The following is a 20,008-nucleotide window of genomic DNA, read 5'->3' on the forward strand; positions in this document are numbered from 1 at the left end:
CACCATGTTACCTATTTTACTGATATCCTAATAATTAGAATTTATAGTCACTCCTTTTTGTGGTGTATAGGCCACACTAAGATTGACGCACATAAGAGGATCTTTTGCTACAGCACACACATTTCAAGAACTAATAAAATGTACTGTTTACGCAATGCTTTACATGTTCTGCTTCCTGAACAAAACTCAGCTAATTAATTAGTTAAGCAAGATGCCTAAGGCACTTTATACCCCAAACTTTTGCCCTTCTTGAACGTGCCTGTCTGCAACACACATATCACAACATATTACACACAGCAAAGGAGATGCAGATACATCTAGCAACCATTAGCCCTAACAATAAGAACAAAGGACACCTCCCCTAGACTCCAGTGTTTTCCAGCTCTGGTGATTTTTAAGACAAATCTCACAATGTTTAGAGTTTCTCTTTACGCCTCAGCTGCTGAAATGGGGACACCGCATGAGGCTCTCAGCTTTCACTAAAGAAGCGTCTATCCTGCAGGGCTGTCCAGAAAAGCTTGGAAACCAGACCTAGAGACACCACCAGGCAAATAAAAAGACACCGCCATATATTAGCTTTAAACACTCTTCCCGGCTTTTGACCTCCCCCCACGTGGCTGGCAGCAGCAGGACACAGCCCGCGCCAGCCAGGAGAGCAGCCAGCAAACACTCGCCCCTCGGCACAGTGCAGCGTGGGAACGAGCTTAGCGGAACGGTTACAGGCGCACGCGCCACTCCATGCTGCAGACGTTCTATGAGCGTCATGTGATGAAATCCGCTATTTAGGTACTCTCCAGATTACGTGACGCGCTTTGCCTGCAGCGCTTGAACTAGATTTCTTCCCAGTACTTCCGGGTTGGAGGACGTTCGCTCCGCCCCTTCGGCTGGGCCCTGGCGCGCGCCGGCTTATACTCGAAGGTCGGCGCAGTGGGAGCAGGGGTCGGAGGGAGCGCAACGTGGAGGCTGGTGGGTGTTATTGTTTCCTGTAATGGGGCTGGGGAGGCGTCTTATTTATTCTTTAGCAAAAGGATGGGTTAATCAGTTGCGATTGCGTGCAGAGCTAGGGGATAATCAGCTGCTTTTTACCCTGTCTTTCCGTTGCAATTGCAGCTGGTTTTATCCTTCTACTATATGTAGCAGATGCTTGGCATGCAATGGATTAAAGGCTGATTTATTCTCTCTGCTCCCCCTTTCTACTGAAATTGCAGCAAGTGCTTGGGGAGCAGGGGAGGGATGAACCAGTAGGTGCTATTCTCTTCTCTTTGGAACTGCAACAGGGGGTAAAACAGCTGCTGCCTACTCTACCCCCATTTCACTAAATCACGAGGTGTGGGGTAATACTAAACAAAACTAAATGGAACTAGATCCTGAGGCTGGAGACTCAGTATAATTTGCTGATTCGAGAGAACTTGGATGCAAGAAGGTTTTCAGGAGGAAAAAAACTTGAACAAAAGGAAGTTTCTATCTTTTACAATAGCAGGACAGTGTTGAGGTATAAACAATACGTGAGAAAATCCCAGCAGTGGTAGTTCAGTTCTCTATCACATTTCAAGATGGGTTTTTACAGTGCAGGCCGGTAGAGTGAGTTAAACGTGGTGATCAAGAAAAGATTATGGAAAAATCAAGTCTGAAGAATGAAACTTGCAGGAAGCAAGGATTCAGTTTCAGTAACTTCACTGTCATAACGAGGGATAATGTATTGACTTTGAGGCAACAATAGAGGACAGATCTACAGTAGTAATGGGATAGATGACCTTGTGCTACCTAGACACAATGTGGCTTTCATGGAAACAAAGTTTTTGTAAAGGTTTAGGGGCGGGGCTGTAGAACAGAGAAGGAAGCTGTGAGACTAAGTGAAAAGGAGCTTGCTGCGTGGATGTATGCATGTATTTTATGTGGAGGGAAAGGAAGATGCAGTGAGTCTGCCTGATGTCATGCTTGCACGGCTGTGGCATTTTTAATTCAACGTTGTAGATCACTTCTTTCGTGTAGGTGTTAGCTCTAAGTTATATATAGACAAATGAAGAGCTGATCGTACCAGCAATTCCCAGTGAAGTAATGGAAATTACATGTGCTAAATAGTTCTTCGATTCAAGGCATTTGGCACAGAATGTAAATATAGATGGACGGAATGAGGCTCAAAGAGCTTTAATGACTTGCCCAAGGTCAAAAAGGTCATTTATGGCACTAGAAATAAAACTTTGAACTGCTGACTTCCACTCTTGTGCTCCAGTCATCAGATCATGCCGCTTTCATAATGTGCATGTCTTTTCGATTGGCTGGAAGGTAGGCGCAGGCTAGGTAGTTAAACGCGCAAAAATTCTAGGCGAGGAATTTCAAATTATTTCAGTGCTGTTTCAATGAGTGGACTTGGAGACTCCAAGGAGAGAGTGATTGACGAGGTGACGGGCGGTGGCCAATCAGACAGGCCTTGGGGTAAGGCATGAATAGTATTTCTCAATGCAAGCAGCCAATGAGAACCCGCTAATGAGAGCGGCGTCGGGACGCCGGCTGCTTGTGGAGCTTGCAGACGTGGTAGCGTGTTTTTGTGCATTGGTGGGGTTGGGTGAGGATTGTCCTTTAAAGGGGGATCGTTTCGCATTAAATGTTGCTTGGTAACCTGAGGTGGCACAATTCATGTTTATTTATCCCTACTACGAGTGAAGGGGATAGATTTCTTGTCCTAAGTGCCTGTCTGAATACGTGGCATGGGGACTTGTAACTTACTGTGCTACAATGTTTTCTATTTATGGTAATTCCTTTAGAAACCATAGCTGCCTACTGAACGCTGTGTGGTGACTGGGTACTTCGGGCAGGGGAGAGGGGGAAAGGGGCTGGAGTTTTTTCAGCTAGGAGAGCTGTGTGTCTTGCCAAAACAGCGGAATTGTCCTAGCATATCTCAGCCTATTGTTGTGTTTTTTAAAGATTAAAATATTGCATGTGAATCAGTGTACTCAAGTAGTTCATGGCTATTGTTTTATTTTGCCAGCGTTTGGTGTAGGCATTCAGAACTGTACTTGGCACTAAAGAGGAGACCAACAAATTAGGGTAGTGAACATGACAGATACATCAGAAAGGCACCATTCATGCAAGATGTTGTATGTGACCAGGTCCTCATTGAAGTCATTGGGCCACACAGAGGTGTAGAGGTTCATCTGTGTGCAATGCACTGGCCCCAATCCTTCAAAATTAGCAAATGTTTCTGCTAGCTGTGGTTAGAGTCCAACATTGGAACGGCTGATGCCAAAACTCTCAGTAGAAGGAATTGTATCTTGACTCTCTTAAGACCTATGCCAAAAGTCTACATGTATCTCTATGCAAGTTGGTTTTTCTCTCTATTTTCTCCTTTTTTAATGTTTTTTATAATTGAAGATTTAGACTTCAGTCTTGATTTATCAGATTTCACAATCTATACTTCTGTGGAGTGAACTTCATGTACCCCAGATTTCATAAATCCTGACTAATTGTTTAAGTTCAGTAAAATTGACTTAATCCTGAAGGACAGCATCCTAATGACAATAGTGACCTACTTGATAGCTATTGTATAGTGGTGTATACCTTCAAGCTGAACCTTAGGTTCACTAACATAGTCTCTACTTTTTGATAAGCAACACAAATATCTGAATTAAGTAATAATTGCATCTTACATGGCAACAGGAAAAGGTAATGTAAAATATTTTATTACAGTCAATTGACTTTCTTATCAGTCTATAGTTAAAATGGATGTAAAAGCAAGTGTGATTTATTGTTGGTGGATTTCTCTGGAGGTGGGGGTCACTGACATCAGTTCTCGCTAGTTGGATCAACATTTGTTTATAACACTTAAAGGTTTAGTTTTAATGGTCAAATATCAATTTACATTGAGGGTTGTAAATGCCTCTTAAATATAACAGCATGGCAGTTGATGAAGCATGTGACTGAGTAGGGAAATGGATCTCATATCCACAGTGTCATTGATTTAGTGTGGCTTTTGTCAAGTCACATACACTTTTTCTATTTCTCTGTAAAAGGGGACCTGTATCTGTCCTGCCTATTGAGTATTATAACTTTGAACTAGTGCTAATAAAATGCTGTGTACATTGACGGTACTGTTATTCCTCCCATCAATCTGTCTATTTTTGATGGTGGTTCAGACTTTTTAGGAAAAAGTGGCCTTTGTTTTCTACTTGGAGGGGACAGATGGGCATTTTGTGTGGTTTTTGTCAATTGAAATAAGCATCTGACTCTACACAGTTCATCTCTCTAGTACCATTAATTGTTAATGCCTCTGTTTGTGATTTCTGTGCACAGCAAGGCTGCAGCAGGGATTCCACACGTGGCAGTCCTTGCTGTTAGATCCCAGGCAACATGGCGAGCCTCCTGCGTACAGCAGTTATCAGCTGCTCAAATCCTCTCTTCAACAATGTGATGTCACGAAAAGTGCAGACTGTGAAGATGCCATGCTTGCGAATGTTCCAAACCCATCAGGTACTCTGGTGTCAGGCACCTGTAAAACCAGGTAAATTAATTTAAGAAAACAATTTTGTAGAGCTGCTAGGTTTTCCTTTCTAAACATGGAGATTAAACTTCCTAAGTAGGTATATTTTTGAAAAGGTACTGCTTAGATGAAAATGTACAAAACTCGCCCCTGAATCATGTGAGTTAATTCTAGTGCATTAGAAGCTGTACTTCTAATTATGCTCCTGACTATATGTTCAGAGCTCCTACTGAGTATGGCCTTGATTTAGGAAAGTACTTCTGCATATGCTTAGGTTCCATTGCTATCCAAGGCCTGGTTTACACTTAAATTTTGCTTGCATAGCTGTGGGGAAAAAACCTCACCCCTAACAGATGTATGTATCCTATGCCCTAGGATAGATGCAGTTATTCCAACAAGTATTCTTTTGAGAGTATATCTTATTTAATTCAGGGAATAGTATAAAATATGCCATCAAAATAACTCTTGCTGACATAAACTGTGTCTGCATTTAGGGGATTTGCTGGTGTAGCTATATAGGCAAACCCTTTCAACTATAGATGAGGTTTAAGAGACTGAAGCACATATTTAAATGCTTCCCCGAATCTGGATGCATCCCTGGGCCTAATGGGAATTTAGTGTATTAAAATCTGAAGACAGAATTTAGCCTTTGGCCATAAAAAGACTTTGCTGGTAGTCCACAGACGACACAGACTGCAGTTTGACAGCTTCTTTGGTAGTCAGTAGTAATTGTTTCTACAGATTAGGATGGACGTCTTCATATGATACTTGGTGTTACGCCTTAAAGTATTTACTAACTACACAGTACTTCTGTCTTCAGAACTATCAACCCATGTGAAATATCATGTGTGTGTGACACTTACTGTTATGCCATCCAGTATTTAACACTGAAAGTAACCAAACTTAATAACCCTGCTAGCTGATGATTCAACTGGACCACTTTTTTGTTTTTGATAATCTGAGCATTGGGATTCAATAAACAAAGGCAAATGAAGGGTAAATTTCTGAACAAAATGTCATGTTCTTCTTTGTTATTGACTAGGTATACTTTTATTTCTGTTGAATACTTTCTTTTGGGTTGGGGATTCTATAAATAAATTCATCAGCATATGAACTAAATTATTAAATTTCACTGTAACCTCAATCACAATTTCTAAAAATAAAATTAGTAAATTACTGTGATTGTAAATCTGCATTTGATTTAACATTATTTAGCATTCAGAATCATCTCGTTATAAAGAAGAAGATAATTTGAAAAATGTTAGTACATTTGTTTAGCTGTTTAGGCTTGTAGGTGCTACCTGAAAATATATCCCCATATCTCATTTTGTATTGCAGAAGAGGCTTAGCCTTTATTTTAAAAAAATAAATAAATAAAAAGGGAAACTTTGTGCTGATTCCCTTTTTCCATTTGAGATTAAATAGTCCGAGCAAAATGGGGAAGAGATTTACCATTGAGAAATCATTCAATGGAAGATATTTATTCTTACATCTATTTAAAGATTGTTTCCACATTGTGTGATGTATAGTGTTTGATATATGCTCTGTAAGACTGAGGTTAGTGAAAGGACGTCAGTAGAAAAGTTGAAATTAAAGGTAAACTTGAAGGGTGGATTCTTTCATGTCACTGTTTGTTCTGGTTGCCATTTTCTTCGTCTCTTAGGAACATAGGAATTACCATACTGGAGCAGACCAATGGTCCATCTAGTCCAGTATCCTGTCTCCATCTATGGCCATTACCAGATGCTTCAGAGGAAGGTGCAAAAACCCTGCAGTAGGCAGTTATGGAGTAACTTGCTCACAAAGAACGTTTCTTCCTACACCCTCCCTTAGAGATTGGTTTATGCCCTGAAGTGTGATGGTGCATATCCCTCCCTAAACTCCTTTTTTTTTTTTTTTTAAGCTTTTTAAAAATCTTTCCTTTGTAATATTTCATATTCTTGTAACTGTCAATTATTTCTAAATCTTGCTAAGCTCTTAGTGCCAATGAGTTCCACAGGCCAACTGTTCATTGTGTTTATTAAAAAAGAAAGCCCTGAACATTTCCTTTCATTAGTTAAATTTGCTACCTTTCAGTTTCATTGTCCCCTTGTTCTTGTAATAAGATGTGGAATTAGAAGCATCTGATCTACCTTCTCTACACCATTCATTTGTCTTCATCACATCACTGTCCTTCAGAATGTCTCCTCGTCTTACTTCAGAACTCTGAGAACAGGTGAGCAGCTTCTTCTGAAGCTGATGTTAAAGTTGGTAACTAGCTGAGTTTTGTGCCTTCCTTCCCATACTAAAGACATAGCACATAATCTGATAGTCTCTTTTCCCCAGCAAACTATGTCTGATTTTCCTCTCTGATAACATTTATTGGTATCACTCTGTATTACGGCACTCTCTGAAGTTAAAGTACTATGAAAAAAAGGGCTTGTATTTTTCTTTTGATTTCTCTACCCAGTTCTTGTTAATTTTTCCTGTTAGTTTAATATAGAGACTTGTTCAGTATTTAATCTTTTAAGTGGAAGTTAAATGGAGAGTAGACTCCTAATAGGCTCAGTTTCAATTGTTAGATACTTTTAAAAGTTTGGGAATCTAATTTGTCTACCTATTTTGTGTTGGGAGGAGATTTGTTTAAGGCCATGTGTGCTTTGAAAGTCTCATCAATGAGCAGCTGAGTTTGCTGTTTACTTTTCACAGCATCACAGCAGCAAGTATGTTGCCTTATTAAAAATATTTCTACTTGTTACAGTTTGTGTATACTGTTCTTGAGGTCAATGGGACTATGCAGTTTTGGGATCCCACGTTAGATACCCAGGTGATAAAGTGCCTCTCATTACCTAAGCTAGATAGTTGTGCATCAGCAAGCTTTTATGTGTCTATTACTTGAATGGAAAATGAGTGAAAAGTTTAATGGCATCTCAGTGCCTGTGCGAGGTTCCAGGAAATTGAATTCCTTTATCCATGGCATGGGAAGCAGTTCAACTTCACAACATTTCCCCCCCCAAATTACCTCAATTCTGATATGTAGGGTAAGAGGGCAGGTCAGTCTCCATGCCTATTCAGTCCTTGGCCCCTTTTGAGTACCAACTGGGTTGGTGGGGGGAAGGGAGGGAGAGACTCTGTGCTGTGAGGTTTGCACATGTCTGATGGGAACAGGATCAAAATAAACCTAATTTCACATAAGCCATCAAAACATCTGCTGTTGCCAGAGGCTGTTCTTGAGCTCGTGACTTACAGTTGAAAGGCTAAGTCTCCACTTGTACTTGAGTCCCTGTAGAATCTTGTTAATGTTACAAACTATGTAGGCTATATAGAATAGGTTCTGCAGGAAGTGCTGTTGGTAATTCAGTAGGAAATGCTTCACACTCCCCTCCCTGCACAACTTAGGCTACATTTACACTTGGATCTTGGGGTGTGATTTCCAACTTGAGTAAACGTCCTCCAGCTAGTGTGCTAAAATAGAGGAGTAGCTGTGGTAGCATAGGCAGTGGCCAGCAGCAGCATGGGCTAGCAGCCTCAAGTATAAACCCGCCTGGACCCTGTGGGTATGCCCTCAGAGAGGCTAGCCTGTGCTGCTGTCCATACTTCCATGGCTACAGCTGTTCTTAGGGAACTAGTTTGATGAGAGCTACCGCGAGTATGTCCACTCAAGTTGGGAATCACAACTGCAGCTCCAGGTGTAAATGTAGCCTGTTATTTAAACCCATGACTCAGAATGAGAGTGGACAATGCACTCCTGGAGATACTTCTGGGTTTTAAATTTCATTTGAAGAGTGATGATAACCCACAAGTCCCAGCTCAACTATATTTAAATTCTGCCTGTGTAAAATATCACCTGCAGAATATCGCATGTAGCTTCCATTGGATGTAGTGATCATGGTGTCCTGCCCTAACCCGTTAATATAGTTCTTTGCTCTGCATTGTTAAACAGCTGGTCCTTTTTGTTGGGGAATGAAATGCCTGCAGATTGAGATACAGGGCTCGAAAAGCATACTGGATTACTACCAGCTAGAGGCTGATGATGATGGTTGTGAGTGGGCAGCACTGTACTGAAGTGGAGTCTTATGGCTGGTGGAAAGCGTGTAGTGCATTTGTGGGGTTGGTGGAGAGCAGGAAAATCACTGGGTATTTCTCAGTGACCTGCTTTCCCTGTTTCTTGGTGAAGGACAAAACTTTCCATATTGGCGGTAGATTGTAGTGTCTGTTAGAAAGGACACTAAATCAGATTAAAACATCCAGAGAAATACATCTTTCATGCAAGGAACATCTAACAGAATGAGTGAAAGAAATGAGAGAACTTTGCAACTGTCACACTGTGGATTTTCCCCTGAGCCTTCCACACAGCATCAGGGGAAAATAAATGGAATAAAAAAGAAAACTAATAAAACGATCAGTATTAGCAATGCAACTTGAACATGTGGTAGCAGAAAATGCTTTAAAGTCGCTTATTGAAATTGACAGTTGTCTAGATTAAGTTTGTGTTCTCGCTCCCTCCAGTGTCAGAATGATATAAGGGATTGATCACGCTCTTCTCCCTTTTATTGTTTGATTTTTCCCTCAGGCTCCCCAAATGCCACTGCACTGTGGAGCTTCCTCTTCCTTCCTTCCTGGTTTTGTAAAAGTGTGTGTGTGTGTGTGTGTGTGTGTGTGTTTCTCCACTCTCTCCCTTCCTTTTGCCATTTTGTGTCCGCTTTCCCCAAATCAGCCTCTGCTGTTCAGAACTTTCCTGAGCCACAGAGTGAAATTGACAATAATCTGCTTAATTTCACTTCTGCTTTCTAAAAAAGCATGTCATTTTCACTGAGCTGAATTAGATAGAGGCAGGACTGGGTCCTCCACTACTTGGGTAGCTGGAAAGGCAGGGGAAGAGGTGCCTCTTCCAAGCAGCAAGAGAATAGAATAGAGTGCTGTTGGCACTCATATTTGGCTGGCAGAGAAAGCTTCCTACTTGCCTACTGTGGGAGTAGGGGATGTTGTTCCAGTTGTATAGTGATGTCTAGGAGGGCTGTATATTGATGAAGCAGATGTTTGTAAAGTACCTCTCAGGTACTTATGTGACTAATTTGTTTTAGATACAAATCATGGCTATTACAGTGATGTAGTGTTCTTTAAACACTGCTTATTTTGATAATTCTGTTTTGTCTGGTAATGGGGGAGGAGTTATGTAAAGAACTGTAGATGTACTCTGAGTATGTAGACATTACATACTGGTGTTTTCAAACTATTCTTCACCATTGCAGCAATTAAATTTTGGATGAAGACAGTCAATATCAAAGGAAAAGCTGAAATAATTAAATGAAATACACCTCTGGCTGTTGGTCTGTTTCCTCCCCTTTAATTTCTACTACCACTCGTGGGTAGGTGTGTTCTGGCGTCAGTTCTAAAGGGTGTGGGCGACTGGCTAATCTAATTAGCTCTTCAAATCCAGATTTTTGTAGCAGCAATGCCAGATAATTATCAAGAATTGAAAAGTTTGTGACAGCATGAATATTAACCTAAAAAAAGTGTCTGTTTTGATTAAATATAAACACTTGGTGTTTCAGGTTCATAGCTATAAGATAGTTCTGGGCTCAAGGGTGAGTCAAAGCATCCCCTTTATTTATACAACTTTTTTTTTTTTTTTTTTTAAAGGATGGGAGTGGGATAGCAGAGCAAACACCTAAATCCCCCAAACATACACTTTTTGTATCAAATGTTTACATTGTATAAAGTCTGTTACAAACTCTGTTTACCACCATCTTGTATCAAAGGATGTAACATTCATGGTCAAATTGAAAACCTTGTAAATTAATTTGCAACAAAAGTTCACTTTTACAAAAACAAAAACAGATTGAGTGAGTATGACTGGCATATCCCTCTCATCCATCTTTATGGATGGAATAGGCTACATAAATTGTAAATCTCCATCTCCTTAATGCAAATGGTATGTAGGACCTTCTGCAAATAGCTCTACACACATTCTTATTCCTCTGTGGAAATTCCATAGACTTAAGTGGTAACTGTTTGCAGGACTGGGCTGAGATTCGATAGAACACACATTGTTTTAATGTGCTAGTACCAAAATAGTGAGGGTTGACTGACTGCGTGTGATGTATGTGTTATATAAATAAATCTCTATCAGTCTGGAGGATATTTAGACATTCCCAGTTGGATTAGAACAGTTTAACTATTTCAGACTTGAGACTCAACAATGGGTCTTTAAATGTGCATAAATAAAATCAGAGGTTGATAATTTGAGAACCAAAGTTGTCAGTAATAAACACAACTTCTAAGCTTTTTAGAATACTGAGTTGGCTTTTTCAGTCCCTTATTTCTCTTGAAAATGGCTGTAACTTTCAAACTGAGAAAACTAATAGGCTGTCATCCCAATTTAAAAAAACAAAGAAACATTTAGTCTTTAACAGCTTTTACAGCAACCATCATCCAAGATCCCAAAGTGCTTTACAAACCATTATGTTTCACAAGATACCCCTGGAAGGTAAGTAAGTATTATGCTCATTTGTAAAAAGGGTAGGCTCAAGCACTGATTAGTATGGGTTCAGAGCCAGGCTCTATTGTACTTTCATTAAGCCAGTCAAGCGCATAGTATTTTAGTGTAATTTATACCCATCTGAATCTTTAGAGACTTCTTGCTGCCTGTGAGCTGACTTTCCTACTACATTGAACTACTACTGTCACCTGTTGGTAATTAAGGGAAAGTGATGCTTGGGAGTAGAACTGCAGGATGTTACATTTCTGGAAAAAAATTGCTTAGCCTCTTACATCTGTTTTGAGAGCAGAAAATTGTTAATGTGGGATGTATCTATAAGTGTCAATACAAAGTACAGGAAAATGCTGTAACAGAACATCAGATAGATAGTTCTTATTACCGCTAAACTAAATGCCATCTTTTCCTATGCATTTACAGGAATCCCATATAAGCAGTTGACTGTGGGTGTTCCTAAGGAGATATTCCAGAACGAGAAGAGGGTGGCGTTGTCACCAGCTGGTGTTCAGGCTTTGATTAAACAAGGATTCAATGTTGTAGTCGAATCAGGTGCTGGAGAAGGTTCCAAATTCTCTGATGACCATTACAGGGAGGCAGGAGCAAAGATCCAAGGGACCAAGGAAGTATTGGCTTCTGATTTAGTACTCAAAGTAATTATTTTTTCCTGAATATACTGTATTTTAAATGTTTTAGGGCTAATATATGACTTTTCCAAACCATTTCATATAGTCTGCTGAACTTCAAGCTCCATCTTTTTAAAAAAAAAAAAAAAAAAAAAAAAAAAAGCTAATGTTTAATTGACATCTTGCACATTTCAGGTTTTACCTGTGTTTTAATTTTCATCAGTTGATTATTTGGTGACTCAAATCTGGGCACTAAAAACTCTACTAAGCTGGAAAATAGAACTAAACCTTTGAACAGAAGTTTTGAAATGGTTTGAGGACAACTTGTTACTGTTCACACACAGAGTAATGGCATTTCCCAGAGCAAAGTAAGGAGAATGCTGTTCAGAGCACTGAGTAGAAAGGATCCCTGCCCCAAGGAACCTGCACTCTTAAGACTAATAATAGAAAAGAAATCAGTTATTTTTCTCCTGTAATAGCTCTACATGTGGTGCTAGCTTAAGAATAAATGCCACGCACCATCCTCCAGTTGTCATTCAAAGACCTTATGGCAGCAGTGTGCTCTGAAGTGGCCATCTTAAAAATATGCTCAAGAGAGGGACTGGCTAGCTAACAGATTTGGACATCTAAGCCCTCTAGGTCTAAGGCAGACACTAGCAGTGCAAGCTTCTTTGTGTTTTTCAGCCTTTAGAGGTGGTGATATCTTTAAGAGTAGCCTGGTTTCCTGATCTCTTGAGGAGTAGGACTGAGACTGCCAGTGTACATGTTAATTACAGTAATGCAAACATGTCCTTCAGAAAAACTATTACCAGCTGAATAACTCATTTCACACAGGACCCTTGAATTCTATTTCTATACTGCAGGGCCGGATTAACGCAGGGGCTTTAGGGGCGGCAGCAGCCCAGGGCCCCGGGCTAAAGGGGGCCCCAGTGCAGCAGGGCTGAGACAGTCTGCCTGCATGCTGTGGCCCTATGCCGTTCCCAGAAGTGGCCAGCTGCTGGCACGTCTCTGCAGCCCTGGGCCGGGCAGGGAGGCGGCGGCTCTGCTTTCTGCCTCCCGGCCGGAGCCTACACCTTGCACCCCTCCTGCACCCCAACCCCCTGCCTCAGGTCAGAATCCCATCCTGCGCCAAACTTCCTCCAAGAGCCCGCACCCCTCACCCTCTCTTGCACCCTAACACTCTGCTCCAGCCTGGAGCCCCCTCCCACACCCAAACTCCCTCCCAGAAAGAAACTAATATAACAGCTGTTCTAAGGTCAGAAAGAGGCTATTTTGAATTAACTATATTTTACATGTTTTAAGACTGAAATGTAACCACAAAATGGTTTTATGTTAATTAAAAGGCAAGTTTATTAGAGCATTAATATCCTCGATGCCATAATTGTGATCATTTTGTTTTAAATTCGTAAAAAGACTTGTATACAGAGACCCCACAAAATCTAATAGCCCCGGACCATAGGAGAGTTAATCCGGCCCTGCTGTACTGCCACTAAATTACCTAGGTCTGATTTTAATCAGTGACGTACAAATGAAAGGCACGTTTCATTAGTTTAGTTGTGTAAACAATCCTTAATCAACCTCATTGCCTGTTCATATTTTTCCATGGGACATGCAGTGATTTGTTTGTATTGATTAATCTGAACCCTTCTTTTTTCCTTCAGGTGAGGGCCCCTATCGTTAACCCTGCACTAGGAGTACATGAGGCAGATCTTTTAAAGACAGCTGCTACCCTGATTAGTTTTATCTACCCAGCTCAAAACCCAGACCTACTGAATAAACTTGTAGAAAGGAAAACTACTGTCTTGGCTATGGATCAGGTTCCACGGGTCACCATTGCTCAGGGATATGATGCTCTTAGCTCCATGGCCAACATTGCAGGGTATGGAACTAACTTTTTTTCACTTTGACTGTAAATATAGCTAGATAAAAGTAACCTAACATTCTGGTATTAATATGTTGTGTCCAAAACAATTCTCCATTGGTTTTCATGCAGCTGTTTCAAGAAAAATCAGTCTATTAGAGTTGTCTAAACATGTCAGTCTCTTATGGTCAGCCTTGCAGTGTTCAGATTTTTTTTTTTTTTTATTGGAAAGCAATTCTTAATCTGTGAACTTGTTTGTAGTGCCTCACCCAATGAATTAGATCAGAGTGGGCTTAAGCTATAGTTGAGATAGCGAAAGACTAAGATACACAGAGTGACTAATGTCCAACACAGAGGTTGGGGATAAGACAGTATAGAGTGCTCTAAATGAAACCCACGAGCATGGCAGATGGGACTGAAAGCCTAAACTCCCCTAGGATTTGCGTTCTCAGTAGCTTCTGTGGTGGCAACTTAGTTGGTAAACTGGCTGTCAGCAAGTATTATGAACATTTGCTTTTTTGTACAGGCGTGAAGGTGTCACTCTTCAAAGTAAGAAAACATTTTGTGCCCTTCAAAATGTATTTAGCCTCTTGCTCTAGGCAAATTACCAGCTTGTTTGTGGATGTATACAGCTGATGTTATTTTTTAAATTATACTAGAGAAAACCAGGTAATAGCTTGAATAATTATTCTGCATGTCTTCTCATTCATCTTATATAGTTTTAATAGAATGTGACAGGATGTCATAATATAAATTTTATAACTTTAAAATATAAGTTTTGACCCAAAGAATAGGCATTCTTTTGTGTACAGAACTAGAGATAGTCATAAGATCTCCTAAAGAATATACACTTAAAATAATGTTTTGGTGAATCCAGAACAATTAGCATGTTTCTTATTGTGTTAAACACCAATATAGCGCAGATACGGAATTGTCGGTATCCCATATCTTACTGTAAAATGTTTGGACTCCTGGTGAGCAGCAAATAAGTCCCAGTTTATGTCTAACAAAACAGAGACCAAAATAAGAGAATTGGGAAATCAGGCATGAAGCATACACCAGAAGAACTTTACTCCCTTAATGAGGCCCCAAGGCTCCTTTGTTTCCTTCTCCACAAGACTAAGCTGCGTTCTACACTGGAGAAGTTAGTAATAATGTTCCTGCACTTAAAAGGCCATTTGCTCCTTTTCTTACAGTTTACGCTCTGCAAAATCACTGAAAAAAAGGGAAGATTGAGCACAGTAGGAAACGAGTATGCTAGTCAACATGTTGCTATTTACGGAAATGCAAGTTGGCCAATGAAAAGACCTAATGGGGCAGCATGAAGTGATAAGCATATTACATTACAATCTGCTGTACTAATATTAACTAAGCCTCCAAACATGCCTTTACGGTCAAGTAGGGTATTATCTGTTTTCAGATGGCGCAACCGAGGCACAAAGATTAAGCAACTTGTCCAAAACCACACAAGGATTCATTGATAAACCTGGGATGAGAAAGTTCTTGACTCCCAGCTCTGTGCTTACTCACCCAGACCTTTACATCACAGTTACTGTACTCTGCAGTTTCCCTGTATGCAGATCCTCACATTATGCATACTTAACAGAGCTGATGCTGAGGACCTTAACTTCCAGGATTGTAAACTGTTAAAGTTAGTTGCTAAGTGTCAATATATTTATCACATTTTAAAACCCCAGGCAAGGGAATGAATGGTTAGAGACATCAGAAATCTTCCACTGCCCCACGAATACATGCTCTTAAGTAGAAAGTGCATTGTAAGGTTTCAAGAAGATTTAAGTACCAATTGTATAGAAAGAAATAATAAGCATTTTGAGCTACAGGGATGCATAAAACAAACATTTCATTCAGGCTATTTTTTTTTTTTTTTTAAGAGATCTGGAACTTTAACTTTTGCAAAAAGACTCAAACTTTTTTAAAGAACATTTATGTTCAGAATAAATATGGGCAAGTTTCAATCAAAATTAGAGGCTCAAAAATAAGCGTTTAGAGTGGCTTGTTATAAGCGAGTTGCATCCTTAACTGGCTAGCACTTCTCCATGGCATATGACGAATGCTTGTTTTGACTACATTTTCAAGTGTTTTTTGAGCATAAATGAATAGCTTTTACATCAGTTTGCATGTTTCACTTAAATGCGTGGGTGTTGTTTGCGGGGGGGGGGGGGAGAGGAAGGGAGCATTCCCCCTCCCACCCCCCCGACTGCAAGCCGTGGAATTGGTCCCCCCCCCCCACGTGTGGCCCCATTGGCCTTACTGGAGCTGTCATCCCCCCCAAATATAGAAGTCAAACTATGCCTATGCTTAAATGTGTGCCTCTTTGGCTGCTGCAATGGCTGGGTGGGAGTTGGACATGGAAAAATAGTGATACTATGTTCTCATCTTTTTCCTTTGACAGGTACAAGGCTGTTGTACTAGCAGCAAATCACTTTGGTCGATTTTTCACTGGTCAGATCACAGCTGCTGGTAAAGTTCCTCCTGCCAAGGTATGTGGACTGAGAAAATTTATTCTGTAGCAGAGGTGATTTCATGAGTAGAGCAAACCCCTGTTGATGGATGTTAAATATTTTTTGATGGGCTTGGCTTTAGTTTCAGATTTTAGAACCTGTTTATTAATTCTGAGTCAGTCCTTATTCAGGCAAAGTTTTCATTGTCTGCAACTCTGAATATAAAGAATGTTGAACTTCAATAAATTTCACTTATGCTTAACTTTTTCAATTTAAGCTTCTGATATAAAATCAGTTCATGCATTAGCAGGGTGGGGAAGGTTTTGGAAACTATTTGGGATTGTCAGGCTGGAACTTTGGTGTGTTAGAATCCTGATAGAAGTGGCCATTGGTTGGGTTTAGTGAGGGGAATGAAAGAAAATCAGTTGAGAATGGGAAACCAAAGTTTACGTAAAATGGGGGAAACCTATATTCCTTACGTCAGTCTATGTAGACTCCATGCTGTATATGGGCTGACTCCCAAATTATTAGACGTTAGAAATGAATTTCATTAAATAATGTGATATTATGAACTGTACCCTAGTCAATTTGGACCCTGTACTCGAAGGTAATCTGTTAAATAGATCTGGTCAATGAGTCACATTCCCTATGGGGAATTCTGTACTATGTCAAACAGAATTGATGCCGCTTTTCCAGATCACTTTGTGTGTAGCTTGATCTCTAATAACAAATGTTATTCTAGGTCCTTATAATTGGAGGGGGAGTTGCAGGGCTAGCTTCTGCAGGAGCAGCTAAATCAATGGGAGCAGTGGTTCGTGGATTTGATACCAGGTAAGTGTGGGGGTTTAAAATGTTAGTGGCAACTCAAGCTTATCTTTAGATTTTCATGAAATGGTGGAGTGTAAACAAATCCTCCTGCCAAGGATTTTATTTCAGTTCACCCCAAAATAGAAAAATCATATCCTCAATCATTCACATTGTTCATAAGAAGTGACTGTGTCAGACCCCACTAAAGCCAGAGGATTATACGAGTAAAATGAATGAAAGAGTGTTTACTTGTTCAAACTTTCAGGAGAAACCCCTCAGCACCTTTCAGGTCTCTGCTTATCTGGAAGCTGCAGGAGAGGAAAGAAAGAGAGGAGGCAAGGTTTATATACTCTTATTTCCCAGCATGCCTTGCCTCAGACCAGGACTACTTGGCTACCACAAGGGACTATGTTTCCCAGAAACCCTGCTATCCTGTATCCCAGAGTGAGGCCATCTGGGAATTCCTGAGCAAGGCTTTTTCCTTGCCATTGAATGGGAAGCAGAGATCCAAACCACTCTGCTCCTGGAACTCAAGCATTGAGTTAGAGAAGCAGAGTCAGCAGTATGAGACATTTTTAAATGCTACCATCCTAAGACTGCTTCCTCTGCCTCAGAGATCATTCTCCTGTCTCAAAGGCATTTTTAAGAGGCAAGCCAGGAATAATGGGGTAATGGTGGCCCAGAAAAATTTCCCTCATGAGCCTTAAATGTTTGTTTCTCTCATTAAAGGATTTGCTTTTATTGAATTATTGTGTGCATATCCTAGAATCATAGGACAGGAAGGGACCTCGAGAGGTCATACAGTCCACTCCCCTACACCATGGCACGACTAAGAATTATCTAGGCCATCCTTGACACGTGTTTGTCTAACCTGCTCTTAAAAATCTCCAATGATGGAGATTCCACAACCTCCCTAGGCAATTTATTCCAGTGCTTAACTACCCTGACAGTTAAGAAGTTTTTCCTAATGTCCAACCTAAACCTCCCTTACTGCAATTTAAGCCCATTGCTTCTTGTCCTATCCTTTGAGGGTAAGAAAAACAATTTTTCTCTCTCTTCCTTGTAACAACCTTTTATGTACTTGAAAACTGTTATCATGTCCCCTCTGTCTGGAAAAGAGAAGACTAAACAAATCCAATTTTTTCAATCTTTTTTCCTAGGTCATATTTTCTAGCCCTTATATGTTGTATTGGTAGTAATATTGTGTATCTGGTTATGTTTTCAAGCACCAAAGGCTTGGATATACCTTTTGTCAAATTTGAAGAAATTAAAATGAATACATATCAATTTTTTTATGGAGTGAAATGCTGCAAAAATTCTGGCAGAAGCACTCTGATTATGGAAACAGCTTTCAATCCATTACATTTAAAAATAACAATTGATTATATAAAGTGTATGTGGGATGGGGGAGGAGGAGAAGCAAGCATTCTTCCCAATGGATTGTTTCTCAGATGCAGAAATTAAATTCCACCTTAGACTTTCCAAGTTTTCAAAATACATGTGCTCAGCAAGCTGAATATTTTCATCTTGATGTGCAAGGATTTCTGTGCATAATTCCTTGCATGTTGAGATTATATTGAAATTGAAAAGTAGTCTCTGAAAACTTTATATTTTGCACTGTGCTGCCACCTGACATTAATAAAATCCTGCAATAATAAGATTATGTGAGTGCAGGAACAACTGCAATCTATCTGGGGTGATTATGTTCTGTATTATTATAGTATGAGTGCCTCATGATTTTTAATGTATATATCCTCAAACATCCTTGTCATGTACTAAAATGCTGTTATGCCCATTTTACAGAGGAGTAACTGGTTATTGGACCATACTTTCTCTCTGTGCTCTTCCTCTCTCATTGATACTATAAGGGTCTCCAATAAAATCCTGGATGGATTGAATTGTCACTACAAAAGCTGACTTGACTTTTCGGTGGTCTGTGTTTTGTCTAAACCTTTAGAGCTGCAGCTTTGGAGCAATTCAAATCTCTTGGTGCTGAGCCTTTAGAAGTAGATTTAAAGGAATCTGGAGAGGGGCAAGGCGGGTACGCAAAAGAAATGTCCAAAGAGTTTATTGAAGCTGAAATGCAACTTTTTGCCAAACAATGCCAAGAAGTTGACATCATCATCAGTACAGCTCTTATTCCTGGTACGTCACCAATGCAGCAGACACGTTTTCCTCTTCTGCTCTGAATACTTTTAATATTCAATCTCCACTAACCTCAGGTGAGTTTGTGCATCTTTGGGGCTATCTTGACTCCAGTGCAAGGGAGCAGAAGGCTGTTGGTAATTCAGCTTTACATAAATCTGTCCCTCCTCTTCTGTTGGTGGGTTCTAGTTCTTGAAGAGGTTTCCATATTTGTCTTTCCCACAGCTGATGCCTTGTGTAAAACAGATGTTCAGTCCAGAGGGGAGTCACCAGCGAATCATGCTGCACTATTCCTCCCTTATTAAGGACTTTCTTGTTAGAGGGGCCTCCTTTGCTGTTGGAGTTCCTGGTCCTTAGACCTTTCTGGAATGGCTCTCTGTCTTTCACCTTGGTGATTCTAATGTACTATTTTGCCACGCACTCAGCACTCTTCCGCAGCCTCAGGACTCTTGATTTTATGAAGTTCCGTCAGTCTTGCTAGAAAATAATTAGGTACTGGGAAAATGTACAGTTTTTTTTATCAGTCAGAATTTAAAAAACTCTGTGCAGATTAAATTAATTTAAATATTTCTCCTTTTAAACACAATCCTCGTATTCTTTGTACATATAACATAACTAAAATTATTTTGATTCATTCTATACTATCCAAGCTAGATGTTGGTGGCCAAATTATACTCTGTTACACTGGTGTAAACATGAAGTCTGTTGACTTCTATGTGTACTATCTTTATGCTATTGTAAATATAAAATGAATTTACACTAAATGAGGTAAGGCTCTGCAGGACTCCTGCCTAATTGACTCTGGAACATGTGCAGTGAATAAGACAAATCGTTCTGCAATAATAGCTTGTGATCATGTAATTAAAATTTGAATCGAAACAAGGGGGATCAGAGTTTAAGGTTGCATGGACAAGCAATTTCTAACTGTTTGTGTGTGGCATTGGTGATTGTTGGGTGTGACTTCAGCTGTGAGATCTGAAATTTCTCCTCATAGACCTTCCTTACCTTCAGTTCTTGTCAATAGATTATTGCAATATTTGCTTACATAAGAAAAATCCAGAAATAAATGCATTCTCTCGCTTAAATAAGCTTGAAGTTGCTCTTTTAAGGCCCCTATTGCATAAAGAGACTCACTTGCACAGAGTTTGGCTGGAT

At 40.0% G+C, this 20,008-nt stretch overlaps 1 protein-coding gene across 6 annotated transcripts in view; it reads left to right on the forward strand.

Annotated features, from left to right (window-relative positions):
* NNT (nicotinamide nucleotide transhydrogenase) overlaps positions 1-20,008 on the forward strand; it is an 88,976-nt gene that overhangs the window by 11,291 nt on the left and 57,677 nt on the right. For 4 of the 6 annotated variants that reach the window (XM_074952523.1, XM_074952525.1, XM_074952526.1 and 1 more), the window contains exons 5-10: positions 4,291-4,498; positions 11,376-11,605; positions 13,240-13,457; positions 15,853-15,940; positions 16,644-16,732; positions 18,666-18,853. In XM_074952523.1, coding sequence (XP_074808624.1) covers positions 4,348-4,498; positions 11,376-11,605; positions 13,240-13,457; positions 15,853-15,940; positions 16,644-16,732; positions 18,666-18,853 — 964 coding nt within the window. In that variant the 5' untranslated portion in view covers positions 4,291-4,347. Of the gene's footprint in view, positions 1-838; positions 967-4,290; positions 4,499-11,375; positions 11,606-13,239; positions 13,458-15,852; positions 15,941-16,643; positions 16,733-18,665; positions 18,854-20,008 lie in introns of those variants that run through there. The other 2 variants (XM_074952522.1, XM_074952527.1) reach the window with 2 other exon arrangements.

Source organism: Natator depressus, chromosome 5 (genome assembly GCF_965152275.1).
Source record: "Natator depressus isolate rNatDep1 chromosome 5, rNatDep2.hap1, whole genome shotgun sequence".
Classification (NCBI taxonomy): Eukaryota; Metazoa; Chordata; order Testudines; family Cheloniidae; genus Natator; species Natator depressus.